The 22,625-nt window shown below is 39.0% G+C and overlaps 1 protein-coding gene across 1 annotated transcript in view; it reads left to right on the top strand.

Annotated features, from left to right (window-relative positions):
• The window catches only part of CCDC15 (coiled-coil domain containing 15), an 84,775-nt gene that overhangs the window by 17,063 nt on the left and 45,087 nt on the right, over positions 1–22,625 (top strand). The window contains exons 6-12 of the mRNA XM_030917657.1: positions 8,257–8,403; positions 8,645–8,765; positions 9,054–9,403; positions 12,264–12,383; positions 12,627–12,749; positions 13,727–13,834; positions 14,341–14,415. Coding sequence (XP_030773517.1) covers positions 8,257–8,403; positions 8,645–8,765; positions 9,054–9,403; positions 12,264–12,383; positions 12,627–12,749; positions 13,727–13,834; positions 14,341–14,415 — 1,044 coding nt within the window. The remainder of the gene's footprint in view (positions 1–8,256; positions 8,404–8,644; positions 8,766–9,053; positions 9,404–12,263; positions 12,384–12,626; positions 12,750–13,726; positions 13,835–14,340; positions 14,416–22,625) is intronic.

The raw sequence follows: 22,625 nt of genomic DNA, 5'->3' as shown, positions 1-22,625 counted from the left end.
CTGTGTCATTTTTGTTTTTATTGCAGTTGCTTTTGACATCTTCATCATGAAATCTTTGCCTGTTTCTCTGTCCAGATTGATATTTCCTATGTTATCTTCTAGTGTTTTTTACGCTTTTAGGTTTTACGTTTAAGTCTTTAATTCATCCTGAGTTGATTTTTATATATGGTGTAAGGAATGAGTCCAGTTTCAATCTTCTGCATATAGCTAGCCAAATATATCCCAGCACCACTGAATTGGGAGTCCTTTCCCCATTGCTTGTTTTTGTCAGTTTTGTTGATGATCAGATTGTTGTAGGTGTGCAGCATTATTTCTGGGCTCTCTATCTGTTCCATTGGTCCATGTATCTGTTTTTGTACTGATACCATGTTGTTTTGGTTACTGTAGCCTTGTAGTGTAGTTTGAAGTAGGATAATGTGATTCCTCCAGGTTTGTTCTTTTTCTTAGAATTGCCTTGGCGATTCAGGCTCTTTTTTGTTTTCATATGAATTTTTAGATAGTTTTTTTCTAATTCTGTGAAGAATGTCATTGGTAGTTTGATAGGAATAGCATTGAATCTGTATGCTGCTGTGGGCAGTATGGCCATTTTAACGATATTGATTCTTTTTGTCCATGAGCATGGAATGTTTTTCCATTTGTTTGTGTCATCTCTGATTTCTTTTAGCATTGTTTTTAAATTGTTATTGTAGAAGTCTTTCACCTCCTTAGTTAGCTGTATTCCTAGGTATTTTATTCTTTTGTGGCTATTGTGAATGGGATTGCATACTTGATTTGGCTCTTAGCTTGGATATTGTTGGTGTATAGGAATGCTACTGATTTTGTATCCTGAAACTGCTGAAGTTGTTTATCAGATCAAGGAGCTTTGGGGAGAGACTATGGGGATTTCTAGGTATAGAATCATATCTTCTGCAAACAGGGATAGTTTGACTTCCTGTCTTCCTACTTGAATGTCATTTTTTTTTCTCTTGCCTGATTGCTCGGCTAGGACTTCTAGTACTATTGTGAATAGGAATGGTGACAAAGGACATCTTTGTCTTGTTCTGGTTTTCAAGGGGAATGCTTCCAGTTTTGCCTATTCAGTATGATGTTGGCTCTGGGTTTTTGTTACAGATGGCTATTATTATTTTGAAGTATATTCCTTCAGTGCCTTATTTGTTGAGGGTTTTTGCCATGAAAGGATGTTGAATTTTATTGAAAGCCTTTTCTGCATCTGTTGAGATCATCCTGTGGTTTTTGTTTTTAGTTCTGTTTATGTGGTGAATCACAATTAATGGTTTGTGTATGTTGAACCAACCTTGCATCCCAGGGATAGCTTTATTATGGTGGATTAGCTTTTTGATGCACTGCTGGATTTGGTTTGCTAGTGTTTTGTTGAGTATTTTTGCATCTATGTTTATCAAGAATATTGGCCTGAAGATTTTGTTGTTGTTGTTGTTGTGTCTCTGCCAGGTTTTGGCATCAGGATGATGCTGGCCTTGTAGAATAAGTTACGGAGGAGTTCCTCCTCCTCAGTCTTTTGGAATAGTTTCAGCAGAAATGGTACCAGTTCTTCTTTATAACATCTGGTAGAATTCAGCTATGAATGTGTCCGGTCCTAGCCTTTTTCTGGTTGGTAGGTTTTTATTACTAATTCCTTTTAAAAACTTGTCATTGGTCTAGTCGGGGATTCAGTGTTTTCCTGATTCAATCTTGGGAGGTTGTATGTTTCCAGATATTTATCCATTTCTTCCAGATTTTCTAGCTTGTGTGTATAGAGGTGTTCATCATAGTCTCTGAGGGGTTTTTTTGTATTTCTGTGGGGCCAGTGGTAATGTCCCCGGTGTCATTTCTGATTGTGTTTATTTGGGTATTCTCTCTCTTTTTCATTAGTATAGCTAGTGCTCTATCTTACTACTTCTTTCAAAGGACCAGTTCCTGGATTAATTGATTTCTTGTGTGTTTTTTGTTTCTCAGTTTTTATCAGTTCAGCTCTGATTTTGGTTATTTCATGTCTTCTACTAGCTTTGGAGTTGGTTTGCTCTTGTTTCTCTAGTTCTAGTTTGATGTTAGGTTGTTAATTTGAGACTTTTTGATATGGGTGTTTAAAACTATAAACTTCCCTCTTAACACTGCTTTGGCTGTGTCCCACAGATTCTGGTATGTTGTATCTTTTTCCTCATTAGTTTCAAAGAATTTCTTGATTTCTGCCTTAATTTCATTATTTACCTGGAAGCCATTCAGGAGCAGGTTGTTTAATTTCCATGTAACTGTATGGTTTTGAGTGATTTTCTTAGCATTGATTCCTATTTGTATTGCATTGTGATCTGAAAGTATGGTTGGTTTGATTTTTGTTTTTTTGTTTTGTTTTGTTTTGTTTTGTTTGAATATGCCAAGGATTGTTTTATGGCTGATTGTGTAGTTGATTTTAGAGTATGTGCCATGTGCAGATGAGAAGAATGTATATTCTGTTACTTTGGGGTGGAGAGTTTTGTAGATATCTATAAGGTCCATTTGGTCAAGTGTTGTGCTCAGGTCCTGAATATCTTTGTTAGATTTCTGCCTCAACGATCTCTTTTTCTTTTGGAGATGGAGTCTTGCTTTGTCACCCAGGTTGGAGTGTAGTGGCCTGATCTTGGCTCACTGAAACCTCCACCTCCTGAGTTCAAGCGATTCTCCTGCCTCAGCCTCCTAAGTAGTTGGGACTACAGGCACCCACTACCATGCCTGGCTAATTTTTGTATTTTTAATAGAGATGGGGTTTTACCATATTGGCCAGGCTGGCCTTGAACTCAGTGATCTCTTTAATACTGTCAGGGGGCTGTTGAAATCTCCCACTGTTATTGTGTGGTTATCTCAGTCTCTCTCTCTCTTTTTTTTTTTTTTTTTTGAGACAGGGTCTCACTCTGTCGTGCAGGCAGGAGTGCAGTGGCATGATCTCAGCTTACTGTAGTCTCCGCCTCCTGGGTTCAAGTGATACTCCCACGTCAGCCACGTGAGTAGCTGGGACTACAGGTGCACACCATCATGTCTGGCTAATTTTTGTATTCTTTGGTAGAGATGGGGTTTCTCCATGTTGGCCAGTCTGGTTTTGAACTCCTCCTCTCAAAACGATCTGCCCACCTTGGCTTCCCAGAGTGCTGGGATTATAGGCGTGAGCTATCGCACCTGGCCTGACTCTCTTCATAGGTTTCTAAGAACTTGCTTTATGAATCTGGTTGCACTTGTGTTGGGTGCATATGTATCTAGGATAGTTAAGTCTTCTTGTTCAATTGAGCTTTTTACTGTTATGTAATACCCTTCTTTGTCTTTTTTTAAATTGTTATTTGTTCAAAGTCTGTTTTGTCTGAAATTAGAATAGCAACCCCTGCTTTTTGATGGTTTCCATTTGCTTGGTAGATTTTTCTCCATCCCTTTACTTTGAGCCTATCTGTGTCGTTTCATGTGAGATGAGTCTCTTGAAGACAGCATACCATTGGGGTTTGCTTCTTTTTTTTTTTTTTTTTTTTTTTTTGAGACAGAGTCTCGCTCTGTCACCCAGGCTGGAGTGCAGTGGCCGGATCTCAGCTCACTGCAAGCTCCGCCTCCCGGGTTTACGCCATTCTCCTGCCTCAGCCTCCCGAGTGCTGGGACTACAGGCACCCGCCACCACGCCCGGCTAGTTTTTTGTGTTTTTTTAGTAGAGACAGGGTTTCACTGTGTTAGCAGGATGGTCTCGATCTCCTGACCTCGTGATCCGCCCGTCTCGGCCTCCCAAAGTGCTGGGATTACAGGCTTGAGCCACCGCGCCCGGCCGGGGTTTGCTTCTTTACCCAGCTTGCCACTCTGTGCCTTTTAATGGGACATTTAGTCCATTTATATTCAAAGTTAGTATTTGGTGTGTGCAGATTTGATCCTGTCATCATGTTGTTAGCTGGTTATACAGACTTGTTTATGTGGTTGCTTTTTAGTATCACCGGTCTATGTACTTAAGTGTGTTTTTGTAGTGGCCAGTAATAGTCTTTCCTTTCCATATTTAGCACTTTCTGCAGCACCTCTTGTAAGGCAGGTCTGATGGTAATGAATTCCCTTAGCATTTGGTTGTCTGAAAAATATCTTATTTCTTCTTCACTTATGAAGCTTAGTTCGGCTGGATGTGAAATTCTTAGTTGTAAATTCTCTTCTTTAAGAATGCTGAATATAGCCCCCCAATCTCTTCTGGCTTTTAGGGTTTCTGCCAACAGATTTGCTATTAACCTGATGGGATTCTCTTTATGGATGACCTGCCTCTTCTCCCTGGCTGCCTTTAACATTTTTTCTTTTATTTCGACCTCGGAGAATCTCATAACTGTGTGTTTGGGGGATGGTCTTCTTCTTGTGTAGTATTTCGCAGGGTTTCTCTGCATTTCCTGAATTTGAACGTTGGCCTCTCTAGCCAGGTTGGACAAATTTCATGGATAATATGAAAATATGAATACATTTTGCAAGTTGCTTGGCTTCTTTCCCTCTCAGGGATGCCAGTGAGTCATAGATTTTGTCTTTTTATGTACTTCCATATTTCTTGGAGGTTTTGTTTATTCTTCTTTATTCTTTTTTCTTTATTTTTGTCTCACTGAGTTATTTTGGAGAGCCAGTCTTTGAGCTCTGAGGTTCTTTCCTCAGCTTGGTAATTCTGTAATTAATACTTACTACTGCATTATGAAATTCTCGTAGTGTGGTTTTTCAGCTCTGTCAGATCAGTTTGCTTCTTATAATGGCCGTTTTGTCTATCAGCTTCTGTATCGTTTTATTGTAATACTTAGAGTCCTTGGACTGGGTTTTGACGTTCTCCTGAATGTTGATATTTTTGTTCCTATCTATGTTCTGAATTCTGTTCCTGTTATTTCAGCCATTTCGGACTAGTTAAGAATTATTGTTGGGGAACTAGTGTAGTCATTTGGAGGTAAGAAGACATTCTGGCTTTTTGAGTTCTTGCACTGGTTCTTATGTTTGTGGACTGTGTTGTTCTTCAGTCTCTGAAGTTACTGTCCTTTGGATTTTTAAAAAAATCCTCTTTGATGTCCTTGGGGGTTTGATTCTGGCATAAGGTGCAGTCAGTTGACTGGCTTCATTTCTGGAAGATTTTAGGGGCCAGGACTCAGCTCATGACTCTTGGACTGTGTGCTTTAACTCTAGGGAACTGGTATTGGCCCTGGCTTTGTTCTCTGGCCCCTTAAGGTTAGGAACCTGCCACAATGGAGGAGCTAAGGTGTTCCCAGGGTGCTGGTCACAACACACTGATGGATGGTGCCAGCCAAAATACTTTTTTGGGTGGTGGCAGTGGGATTCATGCTTGTTTTTATGTGCCAGCAGCAGTGGCAGCATGGCAGGGTGCATGCCATGGTGGGATGCTGGCAGGTGCAGGGGTGCTGGCCTCCTTGTAGGCATTTGCAGTTGTGGTGGTTGCAGTGCTGCACCAGAGGATGGAGCAGTGGGGGTGGGGCCGACCGGCGTCATTGTGCATGTTCACTGTGGTGGCAGTAGTCAGCATGTCATGGGCTGCTCGCAGGCATGGGGCTGGTGCCCTCCATGTAGGCATTCATATGCAGCAGTGACTGTGCAGGGCAGGGGTTGGGGCTACTCATCTCCTTGCATGCCTTCGCATTGGCAGTAGCGACACACCGTTGCAGGCAGCATGCGCTCACATTGGCAGCAGTGGCATGGTGGGGTGCATGCACACTGGTGGGGAAGGGGAGGCGAGGTCTGCCTGCACACACATGTGAGCAAAATGATGTAGGAGTTGCTGTGGGTGAGTGCATGCTGGAAAAGTGGCATGAGGGAGGACGCAGTGGGGGAAGGGCATAGGTAGGCTCATGCTGGTTGGTGTGGTCTGCTGTGATGGTCAGGCACCGTCTGCCAGCACAGGAGCTATTATGTGGGCCTTAGGGAGGCACCCTGGTGGGCATCTGAGGTTGCACTGCAAGCAAGTGCAACCAGGCTGGTGCCCTGGGAGAGGCTGGTAGATGGGTGCACTCATGTAAAACTGGCCCTGTCTCACGGACAAGATTGCCCTGCACTGTTCACGTCCGACAGTTCCTCTATGGCTAATGTCTCCTAGGGGAACAAAGTGGGCCTTGGGGGATGGGCAGCCTGACCATGCCCCACTACAGATACTCCTGTGCCAAATCCTCTAGGCTTTGTACTGGCTGGAATTCTATCCCACCACCTCTCTAAGCAGCAATCCCTGATAAGACAAGTGTCAGTGGGGGTTGTGGGGTCTCCTGCTGCCAGGATTCCAGAGGTCTGTGGCGTAAGCAGGTCGCTCCTCACTTGTTCAGTTCATCCCTTCCTCAGGAGCCATTAGGGGCCAGGGACGAGTCCTGGCGCACGGTAGCCCCATTCAAGGTTCCCAGCTTCCTCCCCTTTTGGCCCAGTATCTGTGTCTTCCCTCTGTCCACTCTTAATGCCTTCCCTCCAAAGATCTGCTAGGAGTGTACCATCTTCCTAATGTTCCAGTGTCTCGGTAGCAGATGTTCCTCCTGGCTGCTTCTAGCCAGCTATCTTGCCTTTGGGATTTACTCTAGAGCATTTTCTTCTCTCCTAAGAGAAACCCTGTACCTCATTCTCTCCTTGCCCTTAACCTCAGTCCTAGGCAACTACTGATCCACTTTTTGTCTGTATAGGTTTACCTATTCTGGACATTTCATATGAAAGGTATTATATGATATATTGTCTTTTGTGGCTGTTTTTTTCTCTTTGCATAATGTTTTAAAGTTCATCCACATTGTAGTGGATGTATCAGTACTTCATTCTTTTTATTGCTGAATAATTTATTGTATAGATGTACCACATTTGGTTTATCAGTTGGTAGACTTTGGGGTTCTTTTCACTTCTTCGTGTTTGTGAATTATGAATGATTGTGTATGAGCAGTTGTGTACACATTTTTGTGTGGACATTCATTTCTTTTAGGACATTCATTTCTAGGAGTGAAATTGCTGGATCATGCAGTAATTCCATGTTTAACATTTCAAAGAACCGCTAAACAGTTTTCCACCAGCAATATGTGAGGGTTCCGATTTCTCTGTATCCTCTCCAACACTTATTATTGTCCTTCTCTTCTGTTATATCTATCCTAGTAGGTGTGAGTTGGTATCTCACTGTACTTTTGATTTGTAGTATATTTTCCTGATGACTCATGATCTTCAGTATCTCTTCATGTGCTTGTTGCCCAGTTGTATAACTCTCATGGATAAAACGTCTATGCATGTGCTTTGCCCATTTTAAAAATTGGGTTGTCTTTTTATTATCAAATTGTTAAGTGTTTATATATAAATTTATACATAAAATATATATAAAATATATATATTCTGGATACAAGTTCCTTATCAGATAGTTGTTTTGCAAGTATTTTCTCCCATTCTATAGACTGTTATCTTACTTGATTAATAGTATTGTTTATGGCACAACATTTTAAAATTAGTCACTTCTTTTTTTCTTACGTTTCTTGTGCTTTTGATGAATTATCTAATAATAATTGTTTATCTTAAGATCATGAAGATTTACTCCTATGTGTTCTTATAAGAATTTTATAATTTTTAGCTCTTGATTTTAGGTCTGTGATCCATTTTGAGTTAATTTTTATGTATGCTGTAAATAAGTGGTTCATCTTCATTCTTTTGAATATAGGTATCTAGTTGTCTCAGCATCACGTGTTGAAAAGACTATTCTTTCCTCTTTGAATTTTCTTGGTACTCTTGTCAAAAATCAATTGACTATAAATTTGAGGGTTTATTTTTGAACTTTCAGTTCTGTTCCATTGTTCTGTATGTGTCAGTATTACAATGTCTTGATTCCTATAACTTTTGTGGTAACTTTTGAAATTGGGAGGAATGAGACCCTTATCTTTGTTCTTCTTTTTCAAGAAGGTGTTTTGCTACTGTGCGTCCCTTGCATTTCCATGTGAATTTTATGATTAACTTATTAATTTCTGCCAAGGAAAAGCCAAGTGACATTTTGATAGGGAGTGTTGTAAATTTGAGAAATATTACCATCTTAACAATCTGTACTCTTGATCCATAAACATGTTATGTCTTTGCATTTATTTTGATCAACTGTCATTTCTTTCAATTATCTTTTTAGTTTTCATTATACAATCCTACACTGTAAACATTTTATAACATTTGAACATTTGACTATGCTGACCTACTAAAATTATAGTAGCAGTGACCTGAAGCCTAGAATTTTATTGCAATCACATTGTTTATGTCTGTAATAGCTACATTGTGTGTGTGTGTGCACGTTTTCATTGTTTTTTTCTTTAGGAACTTGACTGTGAGGAACCTGACTATGAGGAATCTTCATCTCTTGTAACTGATGAGAAAGTGAAAGAAGATTTGTTTGGGAGAGACCAGCAAGACCAGCAGGATATCCTTTCTGAAGATAAGAACAAACCTTTCGGCAGAGTTCAGGTAAAGCAACAAGAAATTAAATTAACTGTGATTTGGACTAGGTATTGCCAGTAATGTTGTACTGATTTAGGATTGTAGATTTAGCTTTTGTTAAGTTGGACAAAGATTATAATTTCACATTTTATTCTAGTAATTTGCTTCATTGCCATATCATTTTGAGATTATTTTAGGAATCTTTTGGAAAACCTAGAGTATTGCTACTAACTCACATTCTGTATTTGGTGTTTATGTTCACTTTTAGAAAGTAAAATTCAAAAATCCATTATTTGTTCTGATGGAAGACGAAGAACAAAATCAGATACATTTTGAGGGCCTTCAGGATATTCTTCCAGAAGCTCAGGATTATTTTCCAGAAGCCCAAGGTGATTTGCTGGAAACCCAGGGTGATTTGACAGGAATCCAGAGTGTTGAGCCAGATACCCAGGCTGTTGAGCTGAAGGTTCAGATTACTGAGCCAGAAGGCCAGGCCACTGAGCCAGAAGGCCAGCCTATTAAGACAGAAACTCAGGGTATTATGCTGAAAGCCCAGAGTATTGAGCTAGAAGAAAGGAGTATTATGTTGGAAACTCAGGATTTTCTACCCCCAAATCAGGCTTTTCTAACTAAAAACCAGGATGTTTTATTCAAAGACCACTGTGTTCTCCCTAAAGACCAGAATATTCTACTCAAATATCAGGACCAGGATTTCCTACCCAGACACCAACATGTTCTCCCCAAAGACCAAGATATTCTACCTAAATATCAAGACCAGGATTTTCTACCTAAAGACCAGGATTTTTTATGTAGAGACCGGCATGTTCTCCCTAAAGACTGGAATATTCTACCCAAACGTCAGGACCAGGATTTTCTACCCAGAGACCAAGGTTATCTTCCCAAAGACCAAAATATTCTACTCATATGTCAGGACCGAGATTTTCTCCCCAGAGACCTGCATGTTCTCTCCAACGACCAGAATATTCTATCCAAATGTCAGGACCAAGATTTTCTACCAAAATATCAGGTAAAATAGAGTGGAAAGGAGACACAAGAAGAAGAAATAAGTTACTTAGGGTTTTGAGGAGGGATTTATAAGGACTACAAGTATAACTTGGAGATATTGTGGGTTCAGTTCCAGGCCATTGCAATAAAGCAAATATTGGAATAAAGTAAGTCACACAAATTTCTTGGCTTCCCATTACGTATAAAAGTTATGTTTATATTATACTGTAGTCTATTAGTGTGCAATAGCATAATGCCTAAAAAAGTACATACCTTAATTTAAAAATACTTTATTGCTAAAAAAAAGCTTACGATTATCTGAGTCTTCGGCAAGCCATAATCTTTTTGCTGGTGAAGGATCTTGGCTCAATGTTGATATCTGCTGACTAATCAGGGTGGTGTTTACTGATGTTTGGGGTGGCTGTGGAAGTTACTTAAGACAATAATGAAGTTTGCTACATCATTTGACTCTTCCTTTCACGAAATATTTCTCTGTAGCATGTGATAATGTTTGATAGCATTTGATCCACAGCACAACTTCTTTCAGAATTGGAATCAATTCCCTCAAACACTGCCATTACTTTATCAACTGAGTCTGTGTAACATTCTAAACCTTTGTTGTCATTTTAACAATGTTCACAGTAGATTCCATCTTAAGAAAACACTTTCTTTGCTCATCATAAGAAGTAACTCCTCATCCATTTAAGTTTGAACATGAGATTGCAGCAATTCATTCACATCTTCAGGCTCCACTTCTAATTCTAGTTCTCTTGCTGTTTCTACCACATTACAATTACTTCCTTCACTGAAGTCTTGAATGCCTCAAAGTTCATGAGTTCAAATCAACTTCTTCCAAACTCCTGTTAAAGTTGATATTTTGACCTCCTCCCATGACTCATGAATGTTCTTAATGGCATTAAGAATGGTGAACCCTTTCCAAAGGGTATCAACTTACATTGTCCATATCTATCAGAGGAATCGCTGTCTGTGACAGATATGGCCTTAAGAAATGTATTTTATAAAAAGCAAGACTTGAAAGTCAAAATTATTTCTTGATCCACAAGCTACAGAATGGATGTTGTGTTAGCAGGCATGAAAAACCAACATTAATCTCCTTGTAGATCTTCATCAGAGCTCTTGGGTGACTAGGTGCATTGTCAATGAGCAGTTTAAAAGGCATCTTTTTTTTTTTTTTGGAACAGTTGGTTTCAATAGTAAGTGTAAAATATTCTGTAAAACATGCTGTAAACAGACGTGCTGTCATCTTGACTTTGTTATTTCCTTCACAAAGCACAAGAAAAGTAGATTTAGTACCATTCTTAAGGGCCCTAGGACTTTTGGAATGGTAAATGAGCATTGGCTTCAAGTTAAAGTCACCAGCTGCATTAGCCACTAACAAGAGAGTCAGCCTGTCCTTTGAAACTTTGAAGCCAGATATTGATTTTTTCTTTCTAGCTGTGAAACTCCTAGTCATCTTTTTCCACTATAAGGCTGTTTTGTCGACACTGAAAATCTGTTGTCCAGTGTAGCCACCTTCATCAGTGATCTTAGCTAGATCTTCTGGATAACTTGTGCAGCCTCTCGTCAGCACTTGTTGCTTTACCTTGTGCTTTCATGTTATAGAGACACCTTATTTCCTTAAACCTCATGAACCAACCTCTGCTAACTTCCAACTTTTCTTCTGTAGTTTTTTCACTTCTCTCAACCTTCATAATATTGAAGAGAGTTAGGGCCTTGCTCTGGGTCAGGCTTTGACTTAAGGAGATGTTGTGGCTGGTTTGATCTATCCATACCGCTAAAACATTTTCCATGTCAGCAATAAGGCTTTCTTACTTACCGTGTATTAACTGGAGTAGATTTTAATTTCATTCGAGAACTTTTCCTTTGCATTCAAAACAGGGCTATTTGGTACAAGAGGCCTAGCCTTCGGACTGTCTTGGCTTTCAACAGGCCTACTTCACTAAGCTTAATAATTTCTAGCTGTTGCTTTAAAGTGGGAGACGTGGTTCTTTCTTTCACTTGAACACTTAGAGGCCATTGTAGGGTTATTAATTGGCCTAGTTTCAATATTGTTGTGTCTCAGTGAATAGGGAGGCGTAAGGAGAGGTAGGGGGGTGGCCCGGTGGTAGAACACTGAGAACACACACATTTATCAGTTAGGTTTGCTGTCTTACATGAGTGTGGTTATGGCGCCCCAAAACAATTAGGATAGTAACATCAAAGATCACCGATCACAGATCACCATACCAGATATAATAATAATGGAAAAGTCTGAAATATTGTGAGAATTTCCAAAATGTGACACAGAGACATTACGCGAGCACATGCTGTTGGAAAAGTGACGCCAGTGGATTGACTTGACATATGATTGCCACAGACCTTCAGTTTGTAAAAAACACAGTATCTGCAAAGCATAATAAAACCAGGTATGCTGTATATTGTACCTGATTTGGAGATCCATACTTGGAAAAAATAGTTTCTTGATTGGTTTCTCAAAACTCCAATGCTCTTACTAAGTGTTATAGTATTACCAGCAGCATATTACTCTAAATAAACAATTTGCTGTTTCTTTTCTTTTTCGATCTTTAATTTTTTAAATCAACACTCTACCCAGATTTTATGAACAATTTAACTTTTTATTTTTCATCTTCTTCATTAGGAAAAATATTTCTGGCAACAAGGAAGAAGAAAGAGAGCAACAGGAATTAGATTACTTAGGGTTGTGGTTGGACTTCTGTGCAATGGAGTGTAGTTTTTTGTTTTATTCCATAAGGTGCTCAGTTATGTTCTGATCTTAGTTAACTCCAGAATTCTCACTAAAACCTAAAGTCTTAACCTGTCATTCTTAACTGAATTGATATGTTGTGTTTATTCTTTTTTAGAAAGCAGATCTGAAGCAGCCAACATCCATTTTGATAGATAGGAGAGGGAGAGAGGCGCTTCCTCTGGATGTCCATCAGGATCTTCTATGCATGCATCATCAGGCCTCCATCAGAGGCAAGGTAGAAAAGAAAAATGACAGAGACCAACAGGAACTGAATTGTTTAGAGTATAGTTTGAAGTTTTCAAAGGTTGTTCTCAGCTAAACTTCAGAATTGACAAAAAGTATGGGTTTCTCTTTTATTCCATGTCTTATATTATCCTGAAAAAAGCTACCCTTTGGCCTTCAATGAAGCCTAGAATATTATTGCTATCATGTTAGTCTTACTAGACAATTTATAGTTTATGATTATTTTCTCTTTTAGAAAGTACACTTTGAGGAGCCATACTCTGATATGACAGATGAGAAAGGGAGAGAAGACTTTTCTCTGGCAGATTATCAGTGTTTGCCTCCCAAATCCCAGGACCAGGATGGCATCATAAACCAGGTAGAGCAGAATGAAAAAGATATAAACAGGAAGAATTTTAGATTGAGGGACTTTGGAGCTAACCTAAGAAAATAGTGGCTTTTTTTGTTTTTTTGTTTTTGTTTTTTGATGGAGTCTTGCTCTGTCGCCCAGGCTGGAGTGCAGTGGCACAATCTTGACTCGTTGCAACCCCTGCCTCCTGGATTCAAATGATTCTCCTGCCTCAGCCTCCCGAGTAGCTGGGATTACAGGCACATGCCAGCATGCCCGGCTAATTTTTGTATTTTTAGTAGGGATGGGGTTTCGACATGTTGGCCAGGCGGGTCTCTAGCTCCTGACCTCAGGTGATATGTCTGCCTCTTCCTCCCAAAGTGCTGTGATTACAGGCGTGAGCTACTGTCCCTGGCCAGAATATAGTATTTTTTATTCCTTCCCACATTAGTGGGAAGATGATCCTAAGTCCTATTAGAACAGAGTAACTGCTTCAGGAGCATAGAGTGTTAAACCCTAAACAATTCAGTTTCTCCTGGTTTCCTCTTTTTTTTTCTCTCTCTTCTACTTTGTACTTCAGTGGTACAAAAGACCCTGGTCTAGGGAACTATATGAGTCAAAATCAGTTCTGTGATTTCTGAGGCTGATGTATCATGTTCATATCTTATTCCAGAATCAGTTGACTATTTTAATTTAATAAGATAAGTATTCAGCTCTTACCAAAGCTAACAGTATCACTGCAAGCATAATGCCCCTACATGAACAATGTAGGAACTAGAAGATACTTAGGATTGGTGAGTTCGTCAGACTGTTCTGTCCATGATGGGATTAAGAATTAAGGTCTACATAGTTGAGCTAAAAGTGTAACATCTCCCTCATATCAAAATATATCAGAATATTTTTACCTGGTTTCATTTCTCTGGAGTTTTCACTGATGCTTAGATATTATGATTAGCATTACACAATTTTTTTTCTATTGTTCTTTCCTTTAAAACATGTTTCTCAAGCAACCTGCATCTTTTATGAGAGAAGAGAGAGTGAGAGAAGAATTGCCTCTGGACTATCATCAATATGTTGTACCTAAAATCCAGGACCAAGACTCCCCTAGAGAACAGGTAGAACTGAATACAGTAGGAGGACTGTGTACCTTCTAAAAGAGGAACAAGGCTAAATTATATAACATTGAGGCCGAAGCCTGTCAAACTAGCTTGTTTGTGGGATACATAGAATTAAGGCCTCCAGAATTAAGCTAAGAGTATAATGTTTTTGGTTATTTCAAAATGTGCCAGAGTAATCTGGAATTTGCTTTAAAATACTCCAGGAGAAACGTTGGAGAAGAGATAGATAAAAAAGCAAAATGTTGCTAATTGTTGAATCTGTGTAACTGTTGAATCTTGAGATTCATTATACTTTTTTTTGTCTACTTTGAGGCATGTTTGGAAATTTTTATGTTGAAAACACACACACACACACACACACAACACACACACACAGCTTTAACTGTGTTCTGTTATCCTCATCTAGTGTCATTACTCTGGGATTGTCACTGAAGTCTATAATCTTGTCACTAGCCCATCATTTCTGCTTAGACAATCAGTTTTGTATTTGGTTGTTCCTTTAGAACAAGCATATCAAACTACCCTCATCTTTTGAGAAATGGGAGATTGCAAGAGGAAATATTACTGGAGTGCCATCGGTATGTTTCACACAATATTCAAGATCTAGTCTCTCCTAGAGAAGTAGAGCAGAATATATTGAGTAAGTAGCAGAGTGTGAATTGCTTTTTTTTTGGCTGAAGATTGACAGGGCAGTGTAACTGCTTCAGGAATTTAGCATTAAGGTCAGTAATAATGGGCAAAGAATAAAACGTTCTTTTGTTCTGTGATGTATCACACCATTCTGACCTACTGAAACTACTTCAGTCGTCTTCACTGAAGCTTTTACTATTTCATAGGAATGATGATCCTGCTTGGATAATTTATGTTCAGTGTTTATGTTGTCTTTTAGCACAGGAACTATGAACAGGCCTCATATGATATGACAGATGAGAGATGGAGAAAGGAGTTACTTCCAGAGCGCCATGGATATATTTTACATGAAATCCGAGATCCAGGCTCTGCCAGAGAGCAGGTAGAGCAGGGTATAGTAAAGAGTAAGCAGCAGAAAGCAAATTAGTTAGAGTTTGAGTTGGGCTTATCATAGTTTCATTACCAAAAAAGATCATGATGATCGTGTTGTTTTTAATATTAACAATAGTTTTATTAATATTATGAATAACAGTTTACATTGATTGAACACTTACCACCGCCAAAATGGTTTTGGAATTTTATATGACTTGATTTTCATAATAACCATAGAAGATAGATACTGTTATTATCATTGGTTTATAGATGACATTTAAGATTGCTTCGCAGGTAGAGTTAAGATCCAGAACGGTGACAAGAAGTAGAATGTCTACTTTTATGCCACAATATATCAGACTATTCTGACTTACTTAGATTACTTCAGGGCTATCACTGAAGCCTACAGTATTATCACTACTGTGATACCACTGCTCACACAATTTGGTAAGTGTTTTTGTATCTTTTAGAGCTTATACTTTAGGCAGCAGCCATCTGTTTGGTCAGCTGAAAGATGGCCAGAGGATTTGCTTCTGGGTGGCCATTAGCACCTTTCACCCACGCACCAGGAGAGACTTCTGGCAGACGACAGGTAGAGCACACCACAGAGTATGAGCAGTAGAATTTAGACAAGATTGTAGGTACCTACTAAACTGGGAGTGGTCAGGCTGATCAAGAAGCACATTCCTGTTTTATTTCATATAGTGCAAAATGTGTCCCAAGATTATTATCCTAATCCTAAGATTATTTTAGGTCTCTCATTGAAACCTAGGATATTTTGGGGAGCATTTATTGCCCATTTGAAAAAGTATAATTTTATATGTATTTTTATAAAAGGCATATTTCTGATGGCCATTGTCTTTTACAGTGTGAGAGGGGAAGAAATGAGCAGTTCTGAGGGCAGGGATTTATGAGGATCTTCCACCCCATGGCCAGGGCTAGATTGCCGTCAGTAAGCTGATAGAGCATAAGGCAGGAGCACCAAGAAATAAACTAATCAGGTTTGGGCTGGAGCTTGTTAGATTCCTCTTGCCTAAGGTTTGGGGGCATTGAGTTAAAATCTGTAGTTTTTCAAGAAAATATTACAATGTCCTGGCCTACTAAGATTTTTCTGTGGCTTAACTGAAGTTTGGTTTTTATCACTGGAATTTTACCCCTTTCTGCATAATTTTTATTTTCCGATTTTATGTTTTTAAAAACAAAGGCTTACGGCAACCGGCAGTGTTAGGCTGTATGAAAGAGACTGGAGAGAAGTTTTCTTTTGGCCTCTTTAAGAGAGCAGAATTCTAAGGAGGCAAAGAAGCAGAAAATAGAGTTTGGGCTGAGGTTTTCAGGACTGAACTGCAACTCTTGGTGATTTTTAGTTTGGGTCTATAAGGTTGGCCTAAGGGTATGCTGCTGTGTTTTAGTCTACATTGTCATTTATACATCCTGAGCCCTGCCAGGCTCTTTCCTACCTCCAGTCTTTTGCATATGTTTTTTCCTCTTGTCCGGGTAGTCTTCCCTTTTTCCTTCATAAAGTCGGTCCCTTCTTATCCTTCAGGTTTCAGCTTAAATATCACCTCCTTGGAAAAGACTGTCCTTACCACCTTATCAAAAATAGATCTCCTCTTTTCTGTTTTTCTCTATCCTTGCATTCTGTTTGTTTCCTTTTCAGTACAAAACAATTTGTAGTTAATTATTAGTTTACTTGTTTTCTTATTGTCTAGAGATTTCCCACTAGCCCATAAGCTTTGTGAGAGAGGTACCATACCTGTTTTATTTACCATTATATGAACAGCACTTGGCACAGTGGCTGGTACCTAGTAGTCACTCGGTAGATATGTTTTGAATGGATTAGCCAATCAATCAAACATCTATTGAGCACCCTTTAGGTTTTAGCCATTGTTTAAATACTAAATATCAAAGATACAGTTGTGAGCAAGACAAAACACTCAAATTTCAAACAATCTAAAGAAGAGAGACTGATACATAAACATAATTATGAAGCAGCGTAATTAGCAATAGAGGACATATAGGGCATTCACAAAGCACACAAGAGGGGTACTTACTCCAGACTATTCAGTTCAGGTTACAGCTTTGGTGGTCTGAATCTCTTGTCCTTCTGCTATTACTGTCCCTGGAAATTTTCAACCCTGGAATAACCTTTTCTCCTTTTTTTTTTTTTTGAGACAGAGTCTCACTTTGTCACCTAGGCTGGAGTGCAGTTGTGCAATCTCAGCTCACTGCAGCCTCCGCCTCCCGGGTTCAAGTGATTCTTGTGCCTCAGCCTCCTGAGTAGCTGGGACTACAGGCATGTCCTACCATGCCTGGCTAATTTTTGTATTTTTAGTAGAGACGGGATTTCGTCATGTTTGCCATGCTGGTCTCAAACTCTTGACCTCAGGTGGCCCTCCCGCCTGAGCCTCCCAAAGGTGCTGGGATTACAGGTGTGAGCCACTGCGCCTAACCATCTTTTCTCCTTTTACGCTGCCAAATAATCTAGCCTTTTTGAGCAAAACACTTTAATAATATAGATTTATACCACATTCATACTTAGGGTTTCCAGTCACAGCTGGGTTCCCAGGGCTGCTTAGTATTTTTTCTTGCTTATTCCCTACCACCTTGCTCTCCAGTGCTCTACACTGACTATTCTAAATCTTAAATACTCCTTAAACTTCTTGCTGCACCCCCATATTCTCAACTTTCATACAGAAAATAAAAGCTATCACACAATAACTGCCTTAACCATTTACTTTCTTTTTGTTGCTGTTATTACTTATTCTTACTATCTCAGAGGAAAAGTTTTCTCTTCAAGCCCCACCTGCTAATTCTCTGCTCTTCAAAGTTAATCACTGTCAAGAGTTGTATGCATCCTTTGTGTCCTCTTTATAAGTATTTATATACATGTAAATGTAGACACATTAAAAAATTGTGATAAAATATACATAACATAAAATTTCTCATTTTAATCCTTTTTAAGTATACAGTTCAGTGGTGTTAAGTACACTCACATTGTTGTGCAACCATCACCACCATCCATCTCCAGAGTTTTTTTCCATCCTGTAAAACTGAAACCGTATACATGTTAAACAGTAATTTCTCAGTCTCTTCTCCCCATGTCCCTGGCAACCACAATTCTACTTTCTGTCTTCATGAATTTGATTACTCTCGGTACCTCATATAAGTGAAATCATACAGTATTTGCCTTTTTGTGCGTGCCTTATTTCACTTAGCATAATGCTATGGCATATTATAGGAGTTACTTCCTTTTTAAGGCTGAATAATATTCCACTGAATGTATATACTACATTTTGATTATCCATTTATCCATTGACTCTTCCACAATCAGTTTTCTTTGTTCTAGACCTTCCTATACAGTATGAATCCTGTTGTGTAAGGTTCCTTTTACTCAGCATCATGTTTCTGAGATTCATTCATGTTGCTGCATCAATAATGTGTTCTTTGCATTGCTGTATAGCATTCCATTATCTGAATATATCACAGTTTGTTTATTCAATCTCCTATTGATGGACATCTGGGTTGTTTCCTGTTTGTAGCTATTTGGTACTGGGAATGGGGTGCTGCTAAAACAAATATTGAAAAAATGTGGAAATGGCTAAAAAAAATGGGTAATGGATAGAGGTGAAGAATTTTGAGGCCCATGACAGAGAAAGCCTTTATCATTTGTTAAATTATTGTTGTATTTTGAAACAGATTGTCACTCAGTTGCCCAGGCTGGATTGCAGTGGTATAATCATAGCTCAATGAAGCCTCAAATGGGTGGCTCAAGTGATCCTCCTGCCTCAGCCTCCTAAGTAGCTAGGACTACAGGTTGTGCTACCCATGCTTGGCTAATGTTTTTATTTTTGTAGAGACAGGGTCTTGCTGTATTGCCTGCTCTGGTCTTGAGCTCCTGGCCTCAAGTGATCCTCCTGCCTCAGTCTCCCAGTGTTAGGATTGCAGGTGTGAGCCACTGCTCCTGGCCATCATTTTAGAGAATATCTTCATTTTTAGAAGCAAAATATTGGTAGAAATGTGTACATTAAAGATACTGTCAGCTGGCTGTGGTGGCTCATGCCTATAATCCCAGCACTTTGGGAGGCCGAGGTGAACGGATCACTTGAGACCAGGAGTTTGAGACCAGACTGGCCAACATGGTGAAACCCTATTTCTACTAAAAATATAAAAGTTAGCCAGGCATGGTGGCATGCACCTGTAATCGCAGCTGCAAGGGTTGAGGCACAAGAATCACTTGAACCTGGGAGGCTGAGGTTGCGGTGAGCCAAGATCGCACCACTGCACTCCAGCCAGGGCGACAAGAGCGAAACTCTGTCTCAAAAATAAATAAATAAATAAATAAACAAACAAATAAATAAATAAAATAAATAAAAATACTGCCAGTGAAGCTCAAGGAAATGAGGAACATGTTATTGGAAACTGGGGGAAGGTAAAACTTGTTATTTAGTGGTAGGAAGCTTAACTAAATTGTGTCCTACAGTTGTATGGAAGACATAACTTATAAGCAATGAACTTGGAAATTTAGCTGAGATTTGCAAGCAAAGTGCTAAAGGTACAGTGTGGTTTCTTCTTGTCATTCCCCGGAGAGGCTGCCAAGGTCTGTCTGGAATCCCTCTCTCCATGTTGTGGACTAGAAATTATTCAGGCAGTAAGCTAGGACAATTGTAGTGCTGACCACATTTGTTTCCTGTCTATGAGAAGTAATCATCCTGTGTTTCCTCATAGCCAGTGTTTAAAAACCATTGTTGTATAGATTTTTGTTTGTTTTTTGTTTTTTCAGCCTTCAGGAGAAAGGTAAATTCCGTTCTATTATTGCACTGTGGCTTCAAGCAGAAGTCTCTTTATTTGAATATCACTTAATTTCATTCTAATTGACCTAGTATCTTTTTGGCTCTTATCTCTTCATATTATCTTATAATGGTTGCTCTGAGGATTACAATATACATACCAAACCTTTCACAGTCTACTTTGAGTTAATAGTTTACCACATTAAGTAAATGTAAAAGCTTTATAATCAGATAGGTCATTTTACCCTTTCCCCTTTATGTTATAATTGTCATAGGTGTTCCATCTACCTACACTGAAAACTCCATTTTTTTGCCTTCAATAATCATACATGTTTTTGTGAAAAACTTGGGAGAGTCTCTACTTTTTTTTTTTTTTTTTTTTTTGAGACAGAGTCTCACTCTGTTGCCTAGGCGGGAGTGCAGTAGTGTGATCTCGGCTCACTGCAACCTCCGCCTCCCGGGTTCAAGCCATTCTCCTGCCTCAGCGTCCTGAGTACCTAGGATTACAGGTGCTTGCCACCATGCCTGGCTAATTTTTGTATTTTTAGTAGAGATAGGGTTTTCGCCATGTTAATCAGGCTGATCTCGAACTCCTGCCTCGTGATCCATCCGCCTCGGCCTCTCAAAGTGCTGGGATTATAGGCGTGAATCACTGTGCCCAGCCGAGAGTCTCCACTTATTGACTCTTTTTGTTGCTCGTCTTTCATTCCTGAAGTTTCAGATTCCTCCCTGGTATCATTTTCCGGCTAACTTTACCTTTTCTTGTGGTGCAGGTCTTGTAGCAATGCATTTGCTTAATTTTCTTTCATCTGAGAATATCTTTTGTCATCAGTCCTAAAATATATTTTTACTGGATATGGATTTCTGGATGGACAGTTCTTTTCTTTCAGCACATTAAAAATATTGTTCCACTGTCTTCTAGTTTCCAGTCTTTGATAGTAAATTTGTATTTATTTGCATCATTGTTCTTCTATATATAATATGTCTATTTTTTCTGGCTACTTTCAAAACTCTTGTTATTTTTTGGTTTCCAGCAGTTTAATTATGATGTGTCTGGGCATAATGATTTTTAGTTTATCCCATCTCAGGTATGATGAACATTTTCAATCTGTAAATCTGTATCTTTGACCAAATTTGGAAAGTTTTTTGCCATTATGTCTTCAAATGTTTTTTATGTACCAATTATTTTCTCCTTTCCTTCTGCAACTCCATTGACACAAATGTTAGACCTTTTGATATTGTCCCACAGATGCATCATCGACATGCTGTTCATTTTTTTTCCAGTCTTCTTTTTTCTCTTTGTTCTTCACATTGGATCATTTATATTGATCCAGGAGATTCAAGTTCACTGACTTTTTTTTCATTCTTCTATTGAGTCTATCCAGTGAATTTTTGATTTCACATGTTGTGTTTTTCTGTCTCTAAAATTTGGATCTGTATTTTTAAATAGTTTTTATTTTTGTGCTGAGAACTTCTATATTTTCTTTCACTTCAATTGGGTTTGCCTTTACCTCATAGATCCAGTATTGATCACTGCTTTAAAGGTTTTGTCGGGTAATTCAACATCTGGGTCACCCTGGAGTTGGGATCTGTTTATTATCTTCACCCCTCAAAATTGGTCACATCTTCCTGCTTTCTTCTTTGTCAACTAACTTTAAGTTGTATCCTAGACTTTTTTTGTGTGAGATGAAGTCTTGCTCTGTCACCCAGGCTGGAGTGCAGTGGCGTGATCTCGGCTCACTGCAACCTCTGCTTCCTGAGTTCAAGTGATTCTCATGTTTCAGCCTCCTTAGTAGCTGGCATTACAGGTGCCCACCACCACGCTTGGCTAATTTTTTTTTTTATTTTTAGTGGAGACGGGGTTTTGCCATGTTTGCCAGGCCGGTCTTGAACACCTGACCTCAAGTAATCCACTTGCCTTGGCCTCCCAAAGTGCTGGGATTACAGGCATGAGCCACCATGTTAGCCACCAGGCTAACATTTTTAATATTATATTTTGAGACTGGTTTCTGTTAAAATCCTCTGAAGAATATTGTATCTTTTGTTTGTTTGTTTGTTCTAGCAGGCAGTCAACCTGGTTAAATTCCAACTGTAAGTGATCTCTCCTGTGCACAGTGGCTCCAATGTTAGTTTAGTTTTCAAAGCTTTCATTATACTCCTATAGGTCTGTCCCATGCGTGCGCAGTTCAGGGGTGATTCTGAGGTATGTGCCAGTTCACACACAGAATTAAGGGGTCCACTTTCTAGCTCACTTCTCTCTAGGTTACCCCCTACACTCTCCAGATCCCAGGAGCTACATTTCCTGGAAGTCTTAGTTACAGTCAATGAGAGCAAGAGAGAGAGCCCAAAGTGTGTTTCGTCATTGGCCAGTACTGGGAGTTCAGTTTTCTTTATTGAAAACAGAAACTAATTTCATTTTTATTGTAGAGAAGATAAACACAAATGAAAAAGATAACCAAAAATTTTAGAGGTATTTCTCATTAACATTTTGCTGTATAGATTTTCAGACTTTTAGAGTCACAAAACAAATAACTTTTTAAATAATAATAGCTTTATTGATATATACAGTTTATTCTTGTTATGCATAGTAGTTGTGTTATATAAAGTTACAAACACTGAATCAGGAAATACTGAATTTTTGCTCCTAGGGGAGATACTGGGGTAGATTCCTGCAAGCCTCTGGTCATACCATTTTTGTCAGCTAATCACTACATAACCTTATTTTATATATATTTCTCTTTAAAACACCTTATTTAATATATATGGTTGATCTGTTAACATGAACTCACAGCCAACAGCACTGTAACTCATGCTGGAATGAAGCTTATCTAACAGGCATATTTTTTCCGTAAGGTACACCACTGACTTTTTGTGCTTTGTAATAATAAATAGTACTTCACCTATGCATGGGGACTATTTTAACAGTGAAATCACTAACATAGAACACAAAAATGCAAAAACTTGGCACCAAATAGACTGTAAAAAGGACACTTGTTTAC

This window comes from Rhinopithecus roxellana, chromosome 15, assembly GCF_007565055.1.
Source record: "Rhinopithecus roxellana isolate Shanxi Qingling chromosome 15, ASM756505v1, whole genome shotgun sequence".
NCBI lineage: Eukaryota > Metazoa > Chordata > Mammalia > Primates > Cercopithecidae > Rhinopithecus > Rhinopithecus roxellana.
The sequence above is the reverse complement of the archived record's forward strand: the minus strand, read 5'-3'. Positions and strand labels throughout refer to the sequence as shown.